Below are 20,199 nucleotides of genomic sequence, written 5' to 3' on the forward strand. Positions count from 1 at the left end.
ACTGAGAATTTGGGGTACACCAGTGGGGATTCTCCTGGCTACAGATAACAAGATAAATGGCAGCAAGAAATATGGAGGCGGTTGGTTTCAGGTTACGACCCAGTGACCCTGCAGATGCCCGCCGTGCATCCTGGAGCCCTGTTATCCAGCAGACTCACCACTCCTCATGAATCTACCCCCTCCGTAGCCCGGCTGGGCCGTGTGCCCATCTCTGAGCCACTTGTGGTGGGAGATGGGCTCTGGGGAGTGGCTTAAGCCAATTAGGGGCCACTGCTGTAATGGGCCAATTTAAAGGCCCCAAAGAGAGAGTGGGGGGTGGGAATGACGCTGGGGAGGCACCTCCAGAGATCCATGTCCCCATACCCTCCACTCCCAACTCCTAATGACACTGACAGCTGCAGGCAGAGACTTTGGAAAAAGGCGTTTATTGGTGCGGTGGTCTCAACACTCCCCATGAATCGGAACACACGGCCCCCAGGGCCCCCCGCCCTCCCCGCCCAGCAGCCCTCCCCTCCCTACCCGATCCCTGGACCCTGGGAATGGAAGACAATGTGGGATGGGGCCCACGCCCCTGTCTGAGGTACAGTCACTGCCCCTTGCTCCCCCGCCCCTCTCTGCCCTCTTCTCCACCAAGCTCTGGGTGGTGTGGTGTGGGTGGGTGGGTGGTTATAGAGGGTCTCCAGGGAGTTGGAGCTGGTGACATGGCATCTTTTCTGGGCTCAGGATGTCTGTGACGCCTCCCCCCTACTCTGTGTGTTGTGGTGTACCAGGGTGGAGTATCTGACAATCAGAGCTGAGGCCACAGCCTCAGCATCCCTTCCTGACAACAGGGGCCCACCAGGGATCAACAGCTGGTCAGCGGCTACAGGACAGCTGGAGCCAGGGGGCTATTGCTGGTCACAGTCGCTGGTGTGTGGGTGTGTGTCTGTGTGTGAGGACGGTCAGGTTAGCCTTTGGGAGGTACATTTGGTGGAGGCCAGGGAGTGGGAGGCCAGGGAGTGGGAGGCCGGGAAGCCCACACCTATGGGCCAGCTGCAGGGCCGGGGGGAGCTGGTTGGTACTGCAGGTGGCCAAGGGGAGTGGTGGCGGGGGTGGGGCAAAGCACTGAGGCAGACAGGCGACTTCTGTCACCAGCCTGACAGTTGGATGGAAGCACCGAATGGCCCAGGAGGGGGCCAGAAAGTCCAGGGTGGGGAGGGACAGGGCAAGTGGAAGGTCTCAGGCCACTGAGCCAGTGATGGGGCCTCTGGCTACAGGCAGCAGGTGGCGCAGCAGGGAGGAACCTGCCAAGGCAGCCCTCACCTCTTCCTGAAGGCTGAGCAACTGCCCAGCTCCAGACCTGCCCTAGTGACAGCGAGGGGGAGGGGCGGGCAGCGTGCACACGTGGGAAAGCCTGGCCGTTCTCTCACAGCCTCACAGAGAAGCACCCACATACCTACCTCCAGCCAGAGGAGAGAGGCAGCAGGGCGGGGCAGGGGACACGGGGTGGCAGCGGGGGAGGACTGCTGGTCCCCTCCTCCAGCCTCCCCCCACACACACCTATACATACGTGCGGGCTCACACTCACACACCCACCCACACACGAGCCCGTTGACAGCCTGAGCTAAGAGAGGGGTGTGGGGTGGCGGGGGTGGGTCACAACTGGAAACGTGAACGGGTGGCGAGAATGGCTGTAGAAAGATGCATAATTTTGCGTTATCCCTCACAGTGATGGGTTCTCTAAAGATCCTCCTCCTCCTCCTCTTCCTCTCGTCCTTCTCGGTGGCTGAGAGCTCTTCTGCCCGCTCGAGACCCACGGCGCTGGCTCCCCCTTTTCCTCTTGCTCTTGGCCCGAGGCCCCCTGCAGGGGGAGGCCCTGGGCTGCACCTACATCCTCCACCACAGCCAGCCCAGGGCGGAGAGCAGGGCCAGCGGCCCCGGGGGCCTCGGGGCTGAGTTCTCCAGGGATCCTGGGCCTGAGGGAAGAGGGAGGGTCAGGGACGGAGGCAGCAGCGGGGAGGCTTCCTGCGTGTCCCTCTGGGTGCCTCGTCTTAAGCCGCCTCTCGGGGGCCTTCCTGAGACTTTTCTGCTTTGTGAGTCTTAGCACACTCTCAGATCTTCTCCACTCTGTTCCACTGTTTTAGCCCTGTCCTTCTGTCTTAGAATCTGTCTGTCCAGCATTTCCACCAGTTGTCTCATCCTCCGCAAGCCCAAAATTGTTTCTTGGACTTTTCTGCCTTTGGCTGGCCGCCCTCCCTCCCTCTTCAATACTTGAGCATATTAATATTTCAGCTCCAGCCCAAGCCTCAGGAGCACTCTGACTCAGCTCCTCCCTTACCTTAGCGTTGCACATCAGTCTGGCACCTAGCCCCATGGCGCCACCTCAAGGCGACTCTGGAGAGAGGCTTCATGCTGTCCATCCACCCAGCTCTGGATCTCTACAGCTGCCCTCCCCGCCAGCTCTCTGCCTCCATCTCAGAGCCCTAAGTGATTGTCTTTAGAAGTCTCAACACATGTCACTCCCTGCTTAACTGCCCCCAGTGGTCTTACCTGCAGTACAATAAGCCCAAACCCCTTACTAATGGGGCAAGGGCTACTTTCCTTTTTCTCCCAGGTTCCATGCAATTTATCTGCTACACCAAGCTGTTCTCACAGTACCTTTGCAAATTCTGTCCCCCTGCCTGTGAAGCCCTTCCAGCAGAATTGCACAGGCTGGCTTCTTATCATTCTGGTCTCAGAGTAATCATGCCCCTCAGGGTAGCCTGACTGATGACCTTGGGTAACACCTGCCACCTTAATCCTATCTATTCGTTTCTTGCCAGCTCTTCTTGATATTCAAAATAATATTTTGTTCATGTATTTGCTTATTTATCTACGTGCCCACATAAATGCTTTCCTGTTACTACTAGGCCACGAGCTCTGTGCATCCCCAAATCCTGTCTCTTCTGTGCACTGCTGTGTCCCCAGCACCTGGCCCTTAGTGGGTGCTCAATGAGTGTTGATCCAGTGGATGGGTTTCTTTGCCCAGTCGCGTTGCTCAAGTCTCATGGTTCCTCTTTCCTAAATTCGGGGCCAGTCAGGGGGTGGGTCCCGGGGTGTCTGCCTCCCCTTCCCGACCCGCCACCCCTGCCCTGCCGCCACGCGCAGACGCACGCAGGAGCCTCATGGAGGCGCTGGACGCTCCGAGCCGGTTGGCGGCGCGGCACGTGTAGTTGCCGTAATGCCGGGCGCTCACGTTGGCGAAGAGAAGCATCGAGCGGGTGCGCTCCGTCTGCACCTTCAGGCCCTCGGCCGCGCCACTGCTCAGCCTGCCGGGGACGGGATCGGCGTTGGGCCAGACCCTCCTGGGAGCAGCGCCCAGTACCCCGACTCAGCCTCCTCCAGCGACCACTAGCATCTGGGCTCTAGCTCTCTAGCTCCTCAGGGATTCCTTCTCCAAGCACGGTAGCCCCGAGGGACACTGGACTCTCCCTGTGTGCGCCACAACCCCCAATTCCTAAGGGCTCTCAAACCCGGTCCCAGTGGTCCCCTTGCACGCCAGATCCTCAGCAGACTCCCGACCCTAGACCTGTCCCTGATGAGTCCGGGGAGACGGGCTCCGGCGTTCATCACGGGACCCAGGTCAGTCTCCCTGGACTCGGCAGACTCTATCACCTAGAAGCTGGACCCTCGCTTCTCAGAACACAGAACTTGGCCCCTCCACCCCCGCGCCCTGGCCCTGCCATTCCAGGGACCGAGGGCCTCCCCCTTTCCTCCTCTCCCGGCCGGCCCCGGGGCGGTCCTCACAGTCTGTCGTCCTTGTACCACTGGAAGTCCGCAGGCGGCACGGCCATGGCTTCGCAGCGCAGAAGGGCTGCCCGGCCCAGGGCGGTGCGTGCGCTGGTCACGTCCGTAATGGTCGGGGGATCTGGCGACGGTGTAGCATGGGCTAATTTTAGCAGCGAGGGGACTACAGGGTGCCACTCCAGCAGCCTCCTCCCTCGGACCCAGGAGCCCCGCCCAGCTTCCTTCTCCAACATACAGACCCCGCCTCCCCAGGGCCCTAAGGCCCACCCCTCTTTCCTGCCCAGTGCCGGGGTGGGGGTGGGCGCTCACAGTTGACTGTGACCAGCACGCGGCGGCTGTCGGGCGCCGAGTTAACCCCGTTGTGAGTCACGCACTCGTATTCCCCGGCCTGGCCCCGCTGGATGTCAGAAATCTCCAAGATCTCACCCTCGGAAGTGAAGCCGTCTGTGGGGGAGGGAGCAGGAGGGGGCGGGGCCGGACACAAACACTTAACACGGGACAACACGGGCACAACACGGACACACATCAGCGGGGCGGGCACAGCAAGGCCTGGAGTGCCCGGGGCAGTAGGAGCCGCGAGGGGCCTAAGGGGGAGGGAGAGTGAGGACAGGGACTTAGGCACTGGAACCCAGTGGGGAGGGTCCTGGAATTTCAGGATTCAGAAGATCCAGGGATCTGGGATCTTATGATTCAGATCCTGGTCTTCAGAGGATCCAGTGGGGTGGAAGATTCCAGGATCTTGGATCTCAGAAGGATCCAGGGAACACAATGGGGAAGAATCCAGAATTCTGAGACCTAGTTCTTCAGGTCCAGGGAATTGATATCTGATTATCAGAATCAGTTATCTAGATATCTGCAATCTCGTGACAGTTCTGCACACAGAGGACCCCTAGGACTTAAGGAACCCAGGGATCCAGGATCTCAAGATCAGGATTGTGGGGTTCATAAGACACAGTGGGGCAGGATCCAGGGATCTGAGGCTTAGTAATAGGGTTCTGGGATCTCAGGGGATCCAGGGATTAGGACCTAGCAATTGGCACCATGGGTCTCCAGAGACCCAATGAGTGAGGATCCAGAGATCTGAATCTGGCAGTGGAGAGCCAGGTAAAGGGCTGGAGGGTGATGTCTGGGCCTGGTGCTGTCATATTTGGAGGGAGCCCTGAGTGGTGGTTCTCAGGGCTTGCTGAAAAAGACTGGGGTGAGGTGGAGGGGGCTCCTGATCTCCCCTGGGTCTGGGCAGAGGCCTGAGAGTGTACCTTTCTGGCAAGTTCCCAAAGGATGCTGATGCTGGGGTCTGGGGAGCACATTTTGAAACCACTGGGCTATGACAATGAGCTGCAGAGAGGTGGGGTGTGACTAGGAGGTGAGTGTATGGCCAGGGTCCAGGCTGCAGCTTGGCTTAGGGCATCTGGTGGTGGGGAGCTGAGTCTAGGAGAATCAGTGAGCAGGTGGGAGAAGCCAGAGCCAGGGCTTAGTGGGGTCGCTGGAGAAGGGGGATCTGGGAGTCCAGCCAGGAATATGGGGAAGGAGGGGCCCAGACTGCAGAATTGGGGAAGAGGCTTTGGGTCAGGGGTAGGGCCTCACCTCGGAGCTGCCTCCAGGTGACCGTGGGCTCTGGCCGCCCTACAGCCAGGCAAAGCAGATTTACGTTGCCTCCCTCGTTTACCGTCACAGGGGAGGAGATGTTCACAATGCGGGCAGGGACTGTGGGCAGCGGGAGAGGTCAGCGTAAGTCCTGTGTGCACCCCTGGAAGTCCAGGCCTGCCTTCTTCCCTCCTCCCTCAGTCCAGAAGGTCCAGGCCTCAGGCCTCCTCCCCAGACCCAGGGTCCAGGCCCATCCGCTCCCCCAGACCCAGGGTCCAGGCCCGTCCCCTCCCCCAGACCCAGGGTCCAGGCCCATCCCCTCCCCCAGACCCAGGGTCCAGGCCCATCCCCTCCCCCAGACCCAGGGTCCAGGCCCATCCCCTCCCCCAGACCCAGGGTCCAGGCCCGTCCCCTCCCCCAGACCCAGGGTCCAGGCCCGTCCCCTCCCTCAGACCCAGGGTCCAGGCCCGTCCTCTCCCCCAGACCCAGGGTCCAGGCCCGTCCCCTCCCCCAGACCCAGGGTCCAGGCCCAGCCTCCTCCCTCAGACCCAGGGTCCAGGCCCAGCCTCCTCCCTCAGACCCAGGGTCCAGGCCCAGCCTCCTCCCTCAGACCCAGGGGTCCAGGCCCAGCCTCCTCCCTAGGCCCAGGGTCCAGGGTCCAGGCCCAGCCCCCTCCCCCAGACCCAGGGTCCAGGCCCATCCCCTCCCCCAGACCCAGGGTCCAGGCCCGTCCCCTCCCCCAGACCCAGGGTCCAGGCCCGTCCCCTCCCCCAGACCCAGGGTCCAGGCCCGTCCCCTCCCCCAGACCCAGGGTCCAGGCCCGTCCTCTCCCCCAGACCCAGGGTCCAGGCCCGTCCCCTCCCCCAGACCCAGGGGTCCAGGCCCGTCCCCTCCCCAGACCCAAGGCCCAGACCTTCTAAACCTCCCTTTGTTTCCTCACTTGACTCTTTGCCCTCTTCTCAGGGGTCGCTGCCTGGGCCTGGCCCCCTGTCTAATTACTGGCTTTGTCTGTCTGTCTGTCTTTTCTGCTTTCATCCCAACTTTATCTTTGGTCTGATTCCTCCCTCCTGGCTCTACTGGCTCCACTTTTATTTATTTGTCATTATGATTTTTGGGGGTATGTTGGATTGAGCCCGGTGGTTTCCTACCTGGGAGCCACATCTCCAGCCCTTTTTATTTTGAGACAGGGTGTCTCTAAGTTGCCAAGGCTGTCCTGGAATGCGCCATCCCCCTGCCACCATGCCTGGCTATTTTATTTATTATTATTTTAAAATTAACTTAACAAATATATACATGACACTTCCTATGTGGTAGATTGTGTTCTAATTGCTTTACAAAAACCCAGCCACTAGGCCCGCACCCTGTTTTCTGGGTGGGCGTTACCCTATTTCCCCAGTTCTAATACACTGTGCCTTACTTCCCCTCCTCCCTTTGGACATTCTCTAATCAGGATTGGCTTGTGATATAGGAAAACAGTTTAATTGGCAGAAGGTTTTTCTTCTCTTATAAAGGATAAAATACAGGTGGGCCTTCTGACTGAGGACGTCCTGCACTGCATGAGTGCCAGCACCGTCCCCATCCCAGGAGGAGGAGGCTGAGCCCGAGGCCTCTGCTCACAGGTGGGTGCTGGCCCTGAGTCTGGAACCAGGCAGGCTGGCTCCTGAGCTGTCAGGACTCCCTGTCTCGGGCTGTTTTCCCTCGTGTGCTGCTGTCTTCCGGGCCACTCTGCTGGCGAGGGAAGTAGCCTCCGGAGCTTCATCTCTAGGCCCTCTGTGCCTCCCCCCTGCTGTGGGCCCTCGCAGCCCCAGGTCTGGTCCTGTAGATCCCCGAGGCACTGTTTCTTTTCTGGTACCGGCTTTGTACCTGGGAGCCCTCCCTGAGCCGCTCCCGGGGAAATCCTGCCTCATTGGTATCCTCCGTCTACAACAGCCCCACGCGGTGGGCACGCAGGAGATGGCTCCGCAGAGTGCCTGTCTTCCTCTGAGCGCCCCTCACCCTGCAGCTCTCCCGCTCTATAACGGTCCAATGAAGTGTCACCAGGAGTGTGACGTCCCCCTTCTGCTTGGCTGAAATCCATGAGGGCAGGGTTGTGCCCGGCTTCTACTTGAATGTGTCCCCACTCTCACCATAATGCAGCCTGTCACGAGTCCCCTCCTCCCACGCCCCTCACCCTATCCCGGGCCGTGGCCGAGGGCTCACCGTGGACGATGAGGTAGACCTGAGTAGTGTACGGCTGGTGGCGGGTCTGGAAGGAGCAGGTGTAGAGGCCCTCGTCCCCGAGCCCCACCTGGGTGATGAGGATGGAGAACTCTTCAGGCGTGTTGATGAGCAGCCGCACACGCGGGTCGCTGGTCCAGCGGTCATTGCCAGCGTACAGGATGTTGGAGCGGTTCAGCCAGGCCACGCGGGTCACATGCTCATCAATGAAGCAGCTGTGGGGTGGGGGAGGAAGGGTTTCTCTACATCGCAGCCCAAGAGGCTGACCCTGCTGTGCACCCAGGCAGGTGGCAGCTGAGCCTCAGAGAGCCCGTGGGCTGATGTTAAGTGCCAGAGACCCAGAGAGGCATGGGCACCCTGGGAAGAGGGATGATGAGGACACAGGAGGGGTACAGAGACCTAGAGAGACAGAGACCCAGGGAAGGAGCAGAAACCCAGAAAGAGGAGCAACAGAGGGTCAGAGAGGGGGAGTCAGAGACCTAGAGAGAGAGAGAGACCCAGGGGAGAGAATAGAGACCCAGAAAGAGGGGCAACAGAGACCTAGAGGGAGGGAGACAAGGACCCAGAGAGGGACAGAGACCCAGAGAGAGGAGACAGGGCCCTGAGTGAGGTGAGGAGCGAGCCGGCGAGGCAGTGACCCTGCTGTCATTTACGACGCGGCCACGTCATGCCAAGCCTGGGGTGTGGGCACTCTCAATCCTGGACGTGGTGTCTCAGTCGCAGAACTCCTGGGACGGACAGGGACACAGAGGCTCTGGAGCAGAACTGGGCTCAGAGTCCACACTCCTTTCGGCCTGATGGGGATGTCATGGCCCCAGCCTGCCCCTGCCAGGCTGCCCCGACTGGGGAGGGACAGAGGACTTGGACTCCTGACTCCGCAGGCAGGAGGTACCTGAGGGTGGCGTTGTCGCCTTCGCACACGGTGTAGTTGTCTGCAGGGGAGCTGAACTCCAGGCTCTGGGACAGCAGCCCTGTGGACGAGAGGGCAGGCAGGAGGGCACGTGAGCACACACCCTGGGGACACAGAGACGTCTTCCACACGCATCCTCTGATGCTGTCAGAGACTCAGACATGGCAGACACACCCACACACACTGGGCCTGACTGACAGATGGGGACAGGTGGGCTCACAGGGACACACAAACACACATCTCCAGACACAGAGGCAACAGCCAACACAGCACAGGCACAGTTACACACATGCATGTGTGCACACACACGCATGCAGAGATGTTCACATAACACACACGCACAGACATGGGTATGAAGACACACATCTATGTGCAGTTACATGAGCATACACAATACATTCACAGTGCACAGGGGCATCCATGTGCAAATTCATAATTACACAGATACACATGCATGTGCACAGATGAGGCATGTGTACACATTTAGACATACAGATACACCACATCACAGACACAGGTACAAGCACCCAGGCACTTGTGTAGATGCATGCGTATACACACACACATGCATGCACACATATATTCACAGGCTGTGAACGTGCAGGACGTATAAACACACATATAAGGAATGCGTGTGCACAGATACACATGCACAGATCCACGTGCACACAGTCCCCCATTTGTACGCAGACACACATGAATTCAGAAACACGCCACAGGCACACAGAGCCAGCATGCCCCACGCAACACAGACAGACATCACACCCAGATCTGTAGGCATGGTGCATGGACACACACAAACCTTTGCACACACACGTGTGCCAGACACACCTGCGGCCTGTGCTCACAAGCACACTTGTGGGTACACACCCATGCCCACCTGCACACTCCAGTGCGGCCCATGGGCCCCATCAACCCCCCCCACCCACTCATCCCTCTCTGGACCATGGCTGGCCGGCTGGACAGGGGCCAGGGAGTGGGGGCTGGGCACGCGGAGGCGGTGGAGACAGCCCTGGGCAGGGAGGGAGGGAGCCGGCTGGATGACCTTGGCGCCTGGAGCGGGAGGGCCCTGTGCGGCTGCCCTACCCCCAGCCTGGGAAGAGGAGCTAATTAATCTAATGAATTAATTGCCCATGCTGCCCCGATGACTCCCGGGGGCCCTCTCCATCAGCAGCCCCTCAGGAAGGGGCCAGGACACAGCCAACTGCGGTGGGCAGGCCAGCACCGGGCGTGGACCTGGGCCGCAGAGCCCCTCAGCCTGGCTCACCAGGCCAGGGCCTGGTCCTCCCCCTGAGGTATGGAGCGGGCTGCCACGCACAGCCTGCTCACGACAGGACAGACACACGCACACAGTCGCCAGGGCCTGGCAAGGACGCAGAGCCACAGCAGGCCAGGAGACGGTCCCAGACCCTCGGTCACACACAAAGCTATGGCTCTGCTCAGAGGAACACTGAGTCACACTGACACCCACAGCCCCAGACACATGCCAGCAGGTCAGCTGGAAAAAGCAGCTCTGCCCCAGGAGCAGTCAGACTGTCACACTCAGCCGAGGGGGACAGTCCCTGTCAAGCAGCACCTGTAGACCAAGCCCCCCCATGCCACTGGTTCCCGCAGGGTTCCTCCCACACCAACGGGGCTGCCAAGTCCACGTCTGGTTACAGCCTACCCAGGGGAAGCAACACACGCTGACCTGACCTGTCATGCTGACACCACGGCCTGAGGGGACGCGCCCCAGCCCCACTCTGGAAGGCCCTGGGTCAGAGTTCCACAAAACCACACCCTGCACGAGCACACAGTTGCACTGTCACATCCCCTCAGACACCAAGGCCACCCCAGGCAGAGGATCAGGTGCACCAAGTCATGCTGTCACCTCCGATCAGATCACACATGGCCACACACAGCCACACAGGGAGTTGGATGGAGAGTCACACCTGGACCAAGAGGCAGTCATGTCACACCATTCAGTTCTGAGACAGTCACATGTGGGCACCAAGATCCCTTCCCAGGCTGGCCAAAACAGACAGACAGACAGACCTCGCCTCCCCAGGACTTGGCCACCTCCTGGTGACCTGCATCCTAGGCCAGGGTTCCCAGGTCTCAGTTCTGCTGACATTTGGGGCTGGACAGTAGTGTGCACTGCAGGATGTTTGAACCTCCTGCTCTGGACCATAGCTCTCTCTGCCCCACAAACAGCAGACTGTGGGATGCACGCTAGGGGCACAGCACATGGCATCGTCCCACTGAGAGGTGCCTGCAGGACAGGAAGGCCTGAGGCTGAAGGTGGAGCTGTCCAAGGTGCCACTCCAGGTTCAGTGGATGCAGGATGCAGGGCTGGGCCCTGGCATGGGGAGGGGGGCCCTCCAGAGGCGAGCAGGACACACTCGGTCAGAAACACTGACAGACACACACACATTCCTGCCACAGGTGTGTCTCCTGTGCCCAGAGCTGACTGCACCCCTGGGGCTCCCAGTGCCCCCAGAACCAGGCTGCCTCAGCCTGGTGTCTGTTGGGAACCCTGGTGTCACTCTTGGCCGTGTCTCCCTTGGCTTGTGAGGTCCAGTTCTGCACGGCCCTCTTCTCCCAGCACACGCACTGTCCCATGGGAACCCTTCTCCAGGTTTCCCAGTGCACAGGGGCCCTCCCAGATTTCCTAGGGGAGCTCCTGCCCCACTCCCAGATCACATGACCTTGGGTAGAAGTTGTCTGTCTCAGAGCCTGGCTTTCGGGCAGTCCGAGGAAATGCGTGATGAGCAAATCCGCCTCTCAAGCAGGTCTTTGGTTCCTAGTCTGTATCTATGATTATGGAGATCTCAGGCCTTTGCATCTGTCTCACAAAACCCCAAAACTCTGAGATCAGGAGGCCCCCCTCTGTGCTGGGTGGCCTTGGGTGAGTCCCTTTCCCTCTCTGGGCCGTAGTCACTGGGGCCACTCATTGGTTCAAGGCTGAGCTTCTTCAGTGACCACAGCCGACTCTGTCCCTGAGCCTGGTTCCTCCCCTGCATGCCCCAATCACCTTGGGTTGCGTCAGGTCTGCTGTCCTCACCAGATGGAGGGTTCCAGCAAGGCCCGGCTCTCCTGGTCTGCAGGAGGCCTCAGGAGACACTTACTGATCAATAAACAGGCGAGCGTCTGTTTCCCACATGCTTGGGCTACCTCCCCTGGAGCCCAGTACACGGTGCTGTCTGACTTCCCCTGCAGACTAGGAGTTCCTTGAGGGCAGAGCCTGGTTCTGACTCACGTCTGGGTCCCTAGCATCTCCCCACACAGGAGCTGGCCGGCTGGAGGCCTTGATGAATGAATAACTAAATGGACACTGTGATACACTTCAACTCCCGAACTCCTACTCATGCCTCAAGACACCGACATGAACGCCCCTCCTCCAGGAGAACCTCTCTGCTCAAGGCAAAGCCCATGCCCCCTCTTCTGGGCCCCCTGTGACTCAGTTGAGATGGTGTTCATGACCCTCACCGGACCAGGAGTTGGTTCCCTGAGGACCTGACTCTTGGCCGTGTTCAGAGCTGGGAAGTATGTGAGAGGGAACGGAAGGTCCTCAGAGATAACAGATCCCAAGGAGCTGGACTGGGAAACCAAATGTCTGCTCACCATGTCCATCCTGGGTGACCCCCCCGTCAACCTGAGCCTCAGTTTGTCCAAATGGAAAAAATGAAAACAATACGAGTTCTCCACAAGGGTTTCCGTGAAGGATCCCAGCGACCAGCCTGGCATGAGGGTCCGACGTGCTGGCCATTCCCAGCAGCACCTTCTTTTTATCTGTTGGTGCTGGAGAGTGAACCTGGGGGTGCTCTACCACTGACCCATATCCCCAGTTCGTTTTTTGAATTTGGAGACAGGGTCTCCCTAAGTTGCTGAGGCTGGCCCTGAACTGGCAATCCTCCTGCCTCAGCCTCCTGAGTTGCTGGGATCACCAGCCTGCGCCACTGTGCCTGGCCAGCACCTTCTTTTTTAAAGAAACATCTATGGCTGTTCCTGGCCCGGCGCAACCCAGCACAGCTCCCCTGGGGGCCAAGAGAACACAGCAGGGAGCTGAACCGCCTGGTTCAAACCCCAGCATTGCCACAGAGCCCCACAATCACTTCCCTTCTCCGAGACTCGGTTTCCCCACCTGTAAGTGGGAATGGTGACCACGCCTCCCTGCCTGGGACACGGGTGGACTAAAAGAGGAACTTTGAGGGGCACATGTAGGGCTGCTGGTGTGGCCCCGTCCTTGCAAGGGCTGTCCGGGAGTTGGCTGTTAGGAGGCGGAGCTGCAGGCACCAGGAGCCTCCTGGGGGACCCCAGGACCACACAGGATCCCCGGGGATCCCTGCCCTGAGGGACTTATAGTCCACACAGTCCAGACTAGCGGGCCTCACACTCCTTTGATAAATTAAGGAATGAAGGTCACAGACAGGTGAGATTTCTAGAAGCTGAGTGACCTTGAGTTGGGGAAGACTCTCCGAGGTTCCTGGAAGAACTGAGGCCCAGCAGGGACCTTGCAGTGGGCTGGGGTAGGAGTGCTCCGATCCCACAGTCCTAGAAGCCATGGGTGGGGCCCTGGGGCCCTGGCAGTGGGTGTGAGCCTGTGCGGGTCCTCCAGGGAGTTGGTTTGGTGAAGTGGGGACCAGGAAGCCCAGGATCTGGCTGGGGAGGGCCGTGAGAAGGGGTGGGCCTGGTGCAGCTGGCACAAGGGACCCCCAGACTCCCCGCTTGCTGACCCGGGAGCCTGCACTAGGGAGGCCCTGGAGTCCGGACGGTGGGCCCGGCACCCTGGAACTGGATGCTGCGTGTTGGCTGCCATCTCACTGGGGGTCCACACCACAGGGCCTCTGCTGTCCCCAGGACCTGTCCAGGTCTGACTTCTCGTCTTCCTTCAGGCCACTCTCAGCTGCCTCATCTTCTAGACCACCCAGAATCAAACTGCCAACTCATTCCCAAGTCACTTTTATCTTTTTTATACCATTTGTCACTCTCTGAAGTGACCCATCTATTTGTCTGTGAGACTTTGCAATTGCCTTTTGACCTCTCCGTCCCACGGTGGTACAAGCTCCATGAGGGCAGTACTCGGTCTGGCCCGCTCACGGCCATGTGCGTCTCCCGAGTGCCTGGAGCAGGGACTCCAGGCTCAATAAACATTTGCTAAATGAACCAATGAAGCAGAGCCCACCGTTCCGTCAATCTGGGAGCTCAGAGGTCCCATGGACAGCTGGTCAGGGGCAGCACTGGGACTCGACCCTCCTGTCCCCTTCTTGGCTATTGTCCCTCCACCAGCTGCCCATGGAGCAAAAGAACTCCAACCCTGCTACAGCTGCCTTTTGATTTTGTTGAATTGTTTCATGATACAGTGTAACTACTTTTGTGAATGAATTTGTACACTTGAGGATGTGTGTATGTGTGTGTGTGTGTGTGTGTGTTGGCATAAAAGATTTAGAAAAAAAATAAAAGTAGATTAATATTTATGGATGCCACGGAGCTTTTTTAAAGTGGAAATAAGAAATGGGCTTATTTTTGTTTCTATTTTGGGAAAAACAAACAAACATCACCCAACCAACCAGTCCTCTTCTTCCACTGACCTGTTGAGTCTGAGCCTGTGTCAGGGAGAGAAGCCGCCGCTGGCCCGGCTCTGGGAGAGCAGGTGTGAGGAGGGCAGGCTGGGGCACCGCAGGGTTTGCTCTTATACCTGTTGCAAGGTGCACTGTTCTACTCATGTGCAGCTCGTAACTTGGAAAACATCACCATAAAAGAGGAGAAGGCACTATTTTGCATATCTTGCCAAGGGCTTATTTTCAGACAGTGCAAATTGTGGGTGGGTGGGTGGGCTGGGTGCCTGTCTGGCACCTAGCTGTCATGGCTCACCCCCACCCCATCATCTCTTGTCCTTGGTTCTCAGATGGGGAACCTAATACCACCGATGAGGCCGGAATTGACCAAGGTCACAGGCTACTCCTGGCTTTGCGAGTGAGTGCTCCCACCCAGAATGTGTGCATGGCAATGATTTCTGGGGTCTTGAAGACAGAAAGTGGAAGATGGGAAGTTCCCTGGAGAGTAAAGGGGGAAAGGGAGGAAGGGAGGAGAAATAGGTCACAAAGGGACAGGGGGTTGGGGGAGGAAGAAGGCAGCAAGAAGGGAAGAACGAAACAGGTGAAGGAGGACTGAGGTATGAACAAGGGAGCCAGGAAGAGAGGTGGGAGGTGACCATGGGGAACAGTTTGAGAGGCAAAGAGACAGATGTGAGACAAAGACCCAGAGACAGAAATGGATGGAATGTCACCAGCAAATAATAGACAGGATAGGAGTCTCTGGAAATGGCCAAGACACAGAGACCCAAAGAGACCATGACAGGGACAGAGAGGAACACAGAGCAGGTCTGCAAATCAGATAACAACCCAGCCTTCTGCACCAGCAAGGGGTTGGTGCTCTGGCCCACTCTGGCCCTGACCTGATCTGGTGTGGGGACATAGATGTCCCGTCTGGACGAGGATGTGTTTGTGCGACTGTGGGTGTCTGCAGGTGCATCTTGGGGCAGAGTGCTGTGGCGGTGTTTGTGTGGCTGTGCATATATGGTAGGGAGGCTGAGAGCAGCTGCCTCTTTGATGCTGAGGTCACTATGTTGGGGTTTCTTGTCCCTGACACTAACCCTTGGTTAGGTCAAGGCCTGGGGAATCCTCCAGAGACACTGGATGAGCACTGTTCCCTGCCCGCCGGAGCACCCACCCAGCGGCTTCCTACTCTCCCCTTCCCCTTGGGGGCATCTCCTTGACCATCCCCTCCTAGCCAGGCCCTGCGGGGGAGACACAGGCTCCAGCCACACATCCTCCACCAGAACTCCCTCCAGCTCAGCTGGAGACCCTCCCCCAGTCTCCACTGGTGGGGTTAAGCTTAACCCTGTGACCTGCATTAACCCTTCCCCCTCCCCTCCGCTTCCAATGGGTCCCTGTCCTTCATCCGTCCATCTCTCATGCTTTGTCCAGCACCAGAAATCCAGACATTCATCAGAGCTTTGGAATCAGTTCCCAGCCCAGCACCCCAACCTCCTGGATCCCAGTACCGTTCCCCCACATAATTGCACCACCCCAAATGCCAACACTTTCTCTTAACCTAGAAGATTCAACTGGGAGATTCAGCTCTTGGCTCCCTTTTCCTGGCCCTGGGATTTAGGTCTGTGGACACTGTGTCCCCTACTTTTACTGACCCTGGGAAGATATCCATCCCCCCACCCTTCTGTCCAGAGACGCATGCCCCAGCCCCCAGGCAAGAACTCCCTTAGGGACCCTCTCCAGGCAGAGGCAAGACCCTTGACCCGCATCATTCCTCAGCACCCCAACTCGGTTCGCAGATCATGCCTGGGAACCCCTACTCCAGCGTCAGAGCCCCCTCCGCGATCCAGAGGCACACACTCTGGCCCCCCAGGCCCGGACAAGGTGTCCGCTACCCCCTTGCTAGCAGGCGACGAGAAGCGGACCTCCGCCCCTGGGCCCAGGATCCAGCCCCGGGACACGATCCCCCGGCCCCAGGGCGCGGATCGGGACTTGCCAGGACCCCCTTCCCGGCCAGGGAATGCAACCCCTGCGGCGGGCCCAGACCTCGGCGTCCAGCGCTCCCCTCCCGGCCCGGGGACGCAGCCCCGCACCCAGTCCCATCCCCCGCCCCAGACCCAGGCGTCCCGGCCGAGCCCCCCCGCCCCCGGCGCTGCGGTACCTCGGCTGATGACGGCCAGGCCGGCCAGGGCGGCGGCGGCGAGGAGCCGGAGCCGGGCCCCGGGCGCAGGGGGGGGCATCGCGGCAGCGGCGGCGCGGAGGGGGAGGGGAGAGGGGGGGCCGGTCCGGGGCGCGCGAGGCCTGGGGGAGAGGGGGAGGGGGAGGGGGACCCCGCCTGCGGCTGCACCGGCCCGGGGGGCGGCGGGGGCGGGGGGAGGGGGCTGGGGGGGCGCGACGAGGCGGCCGGAGCTGCAGCAGACCCGGGGAGGGGGGCGGCGCTGACGGGCAGGGAGACCGGCCAATCAGGGGAGGCGGGGGGCCGCGGAGGCGGGGCCGAGGGGGGGTTGCTTGTTGGAGGGAGAGGCCTTTGTTACTGCGGCCCGGCCCCCACCCCGCCGCCCCGGGCACCCCGCGTCTTCCGGGCTCCAACACGAGTCTGAGACTCTTCCTAAACCCGGCTCCCTCCTGCAGGTTCCAGTCTCATTCTCCCCAGACCCTGGAGTCCTGGCTCCAAGGACCCTCCCTCATACTCAGGGGTCCAGGCCCAGCCTCCCCCCTCAGACCCAGAGTCCAGACCCAGCCTCCTCCCTCAGACCCAGGGTTCAGGCCCAGCCTCCTCCCTCAGACCCAGGGGTTCAGGCCCAGCCTCCTCCCTCAGACCCAGGGGTCCAGGCCCAGCCTCCTCCCTCAGACCCAGGGGTCCAGGCCCAACCCTCCTCTCCTCTGCCCCCCTCTCCCTGTGGGACACAGTTCAGCTCCTCTATTCTTCCCTTCACCCCATCCTCATCAGGAGGATAGTAGGGCAATGGGGAGGGACCCTGAACCTGATCGTGGAAAAGGGTTGAGACACAAAGCATGGGATCCCAGGGCTTTCAGTGACTTGGTTGTGTGTCCTTGGGTAAGTCAGTTCTCTTCCGAGACCTGGGTGCTTTCAACTGCAGTGGAATAGCTTTGCTTTCCCAAGGTTGTAGAGAAGGATGAGAGCCCCTGGAGCAGCTGGTGGCTCAGGACCCGTAGTTAGTCCCTTCTTCCCCTTCCCACTTGGTCTTTGTGGGCACCCCCTGAGAGCGCCAGGCACCTTCTCATTGTGACCAGCCTGGGGCCCCTGAAGAAGGCCTCTCCAAAGACAGATGGTGAAGGACAGACCAGAGCGTGCAGAGCCACATGGCCTGGGCTTGAGTCCAGACCTTGGCTGTCTGTGGACAGGTAGCACTGCCCTTCTGTGCCTTAGTTTTTCCTAACCTAGACAGTGAGAGTCAAAGTAGTTGTACTTTGAGAACTGGGAGTTGGGTCACCAGACGTCTTCATAGGCCATAAGAGAATTCAGTGAGCTATTAACACGACAGATGGCTCAGGGCATGGCAGACCCTTAGTAAGAGGCAGGAATCAATATGGGGTGATGGGAAAGACAGCCCAGGACAGAGGTGAGGAGCTCAGGACCACAGAGGTCAGCTTCCTGCCCACCCTCACCCCTCTCTCCATCACTGCAGACTGCTTGTGTTCCTTAGAGTGATCCAGAGCACTCTGTTCCTGCTGTCCCCAAGTGTCCCTGCAGCCTGAAGCATCCTTTCCCTCCTCTGTGCCTGTTGAACACTCTCTGGGACTTAAGAGTCTCACTGGCTTGTCCTGTGTATTTGTTCCTGCCTCTGTCCTTCCCAAGTGACCCCACCCTCCCAGGCCTGAGTTTCCCTTCTCCCAAATGCTTAGGACCATAGTGTTTCGGATTTTGGAATATTTGCATACAGTCTACTGGTTGAGCATCCCTAATCTGAAAGTTTGAAATTGGAAATGCTCCCCAATCCAGAGTTTTAGGAGTGTTGTGTCAAAAAGCTTTGGATTCCATTGGAGCATTTTGAGTTCCAGATTTTCAAGTTAGGCATGCTTAATCTTTAATACTGCTTTATTATTGCCTCTCAGCTTCATAGCTACCCTTTATTGCCTGCTTGGCAAAAATGGAGCTGCAGACTTTAAATATATTTCCTTTGCAGCAGAAGGAGCCAGAGGGACTCTGTGGGAGGAGCCGGGTTCTCTGTGGTTTGATTTTTATGTGGGCTGCTTTGTGCTCCTGTCTTGAGGTCACTGGAGACAGGTAAAGGGGACATTCAGGGTGCTCAACTCCATCAGGTTTCAGTGGCTTCCCTTTAGATGGTTTCCCAGTCTGTCCCAGCTCGAGTCTCCTGGCCTCAGCCTGCCTGCGCTGTAGAGGGTCTTCTGCCTATCAGCACCTGTGGATCAGCGCTGGCCTGGCAACCCAGAAAACCTCAGGGCAACTCTGTGAAGTGGAGGTGTTAATAAGCCCAGTGTTTTTGAGGCACAGAAAGATTAGCAATTTGCCCTGCCAAATGTTCTAAATTGAACACAGAAAGTTTAAGGAACTAGTGATGGTAACAGGTGGTCCTCTATAGAGGGGTAAAGAAGAACTCAAAAGGATGGCCTAGGACTCAGGGAGGGTACTCAAAGGAGCTACCCTGGAAAAGGGGCCTCCTTCCCTAGGCTGAGGTTCAGCCCTCACTGGAGATGGTGGCTGTGGCCCAACAGAGTTGCCCTGGGAAGTAAGCAAGTTGCCTCATGCATGGAAAGCATTTCGCTCAGCACCTGGCTCAGCGTGAGGGCCGTGAGGGCGTGCCACTGGGCTGTCTCTAGTGCACATGCCCGCTCCCATGTGTATTAGTTCCTGTGGCTGCTGTAACAAATTATCACATATTTGGTGGCTCAAAACAACTCACATGGGGTTGGGGCTTTAGCTCAGTGGCAGAGCGCTTGCCTAATATGTGTGAGGCAATGGGTTCAATCCTCAGCACAAGAAAGAAAAAAAGGAAGAAAGAAAAGCATTTACAACTCCCCCCCAAAAAAATTAAAAAAAAAAAAAAACCTCACATTTTTTTCTCTTGCAATTCTGGAGGTCAGAATCCATGATCAAGTGTCAACAGGGCCGGACTCCCTCAGAGGCATTAAGGGGAGAATCCATTTCCTGCCTTCCATTTCTGGTGCCTACCCTGTGCCTTGGCTTCCTGCCAGATCTGCCTAGTTTCTGGGTGTATTGACATGGCCTTCTGTCTTCTGTCTCTGCTCAAATTTCCCTCTGCCTCCCAGAAGGACACTTGGGATTGCATTTAGGATAGAGCTGCATAATCTAGGATAATCTCATCTCAAAATCCTTATCTTCATCACATTTTAATTTTTTTTTTATTCATGTCATCACGTCTCATAAACTTGCTAGGCTCCAGGGTTCCGACCTGATGTCCTTGGGAACCCTTACTCAGGCCAGCACACCACATCCCTCCCCATCCTCTGTTTGCCTGCTTCATGCCCAGGGGTGACCTTGACCACATCTGCAAGCTCCCTTGCCCTTCATCCTCCAGGTCAGCTTGGACAAAGGGAGGCACGGACAGAAGGCTGGTGGGTGGCTGGAGAGTACACCCCTGGGCCGCCGCCCCACCATGGTTCAGTTCTGGCAGTGGAGGCCGCAGGCAGCCCCTCTTGGTGATCGGCATCCTCTGCAGGTGGCAGCTACGCCATTTCTCCCCCCTGTTCCTCCAGGTCTCAGCAGAACCTGACAAGGACCCTCCCTCCTGTTGCTGGAAGCTGAGAGCCTTCCCATTCCTTGGGCAGAGAGACCCTGACTTAGGGTGGCTCAACTTACTGTTTTTTGATTCAGAAGCAACTGTGCTTTGAGTTTGGAATCTGACCTTCTCCTGGGCTGGTCACAGGCTGCGTGGGACTGTCACATGCCCATAGGGCCACTTCCCCATCAGCCCTGGGGTCCCAAGGGTGAGTAACCGGCATCACTGCCGTGCACTGTGCTGTTCAGCTGGATGCTCAGTTGGTGTGTGGACTGCATTTTCAATTTACGGTATTTTCAACTCACCACGGGTTTATTGTGAAGTGACCCCTTTTAGGTTGGGGACCGTCTGTGTCTGTGACCCCGCACACACCTGTAAGTGGTGCCTTTATTAGAAAGTCTGTTTAAGAAGTACCACTGCAAGGGGTTGACTCCTCCCTGGCAGGACCCTGCTGACCGAGCGCCAT

The 20,199-nt window shown here is 58.5% G+C and overlaps 1 protein-coding gene across 3 annotated transcripts; it reads right to left on the reverse strand.

Moving 5' to 3' along the window:
• Window positions 1–499: 499 nt before the first annotated feature.
• Iglon5 (IgLON family member 5) lies at window positions 500–16,274 on the reverse strand. Of its 3 annotated transcripts, none has more exons than XM_046466128.2 (8): window positions 16,172–16,274; window positions 8,459–8,537; window positions 7,549–7,781; window positions 5,350–5,469; window positions 4,075–4,209; window positions 3,766–3,886; window positions 3,215–3,287; window positions 500–1,955 (listed from the first exon to the last, which is right to left on the reverse strand). In XM_046466128.2, exons 1-8 carry the CDS (start codon window positions 16,248–16,250, stop codon window positions 1,299–1,301), a joined length of 1,497 nt encoding a protein of 498 aa, XP_046322084.1. In that variant the 5' UTR covers window positions 16,251–16,274; the 3' UTR covers window positions 500–1,298. The 3 variants fall into 3 exon arrangements, with proteins under 3 accessions (XP_046322084.1, XP_046322085.1, XP_046322086.1); XM_046466130.2 differs by having other exon boundaries at window positions 1,733–1,955; window positions 3,133–3,287; XM_046466129.2 differs by lacking the exon at window positions 3,215–3,287 and having other exon boundaries at window positions 1,565–1,955.
• Window positions 16,275–20,199: the final 3,925 nt, after the last annotated feature.

Source organism: Marmota monax, unplaced genomic scaffold (assembly GCF_021218885.2).
Source record: "Marmota monax isolate L192 unplaced genomic scaffold, Marmota_monax_Labrador192_F-V1.1 WCK01_AAM20220418_F8-fsc00160, whole genome shotgun sequence".
Lineage (NCBI taxonomy): Eukaryota > Metazoa > Chordata > Mammalia > Rodentia > Sciuridae > Marmota > Marmota monax.

Coding starts and splice junctions, on each gene's coding strand:
- Iglon5 (XM_046466128.2), bottom strand. CDS start 16,250: ATGCCCCCCCCTGCGCCCGGGGCCCGGCTCCGGCTCCTCGCCGCCGCC. Junction 8,538..16,171: donor CCTGGCCGTCATCAGCCGAG/GTACCGCAGCGC, acceptor TCTCGTCCACAG/GGCTGCTGTCCCAGAGCCTG. Junction 3,288..3,765: donor TGGTACAAGGACGACAGACT/GTGAGGACCGCC, acceptor CGTCCCCGGCAG/GCTGAGCAGTGGCGCGGCCG.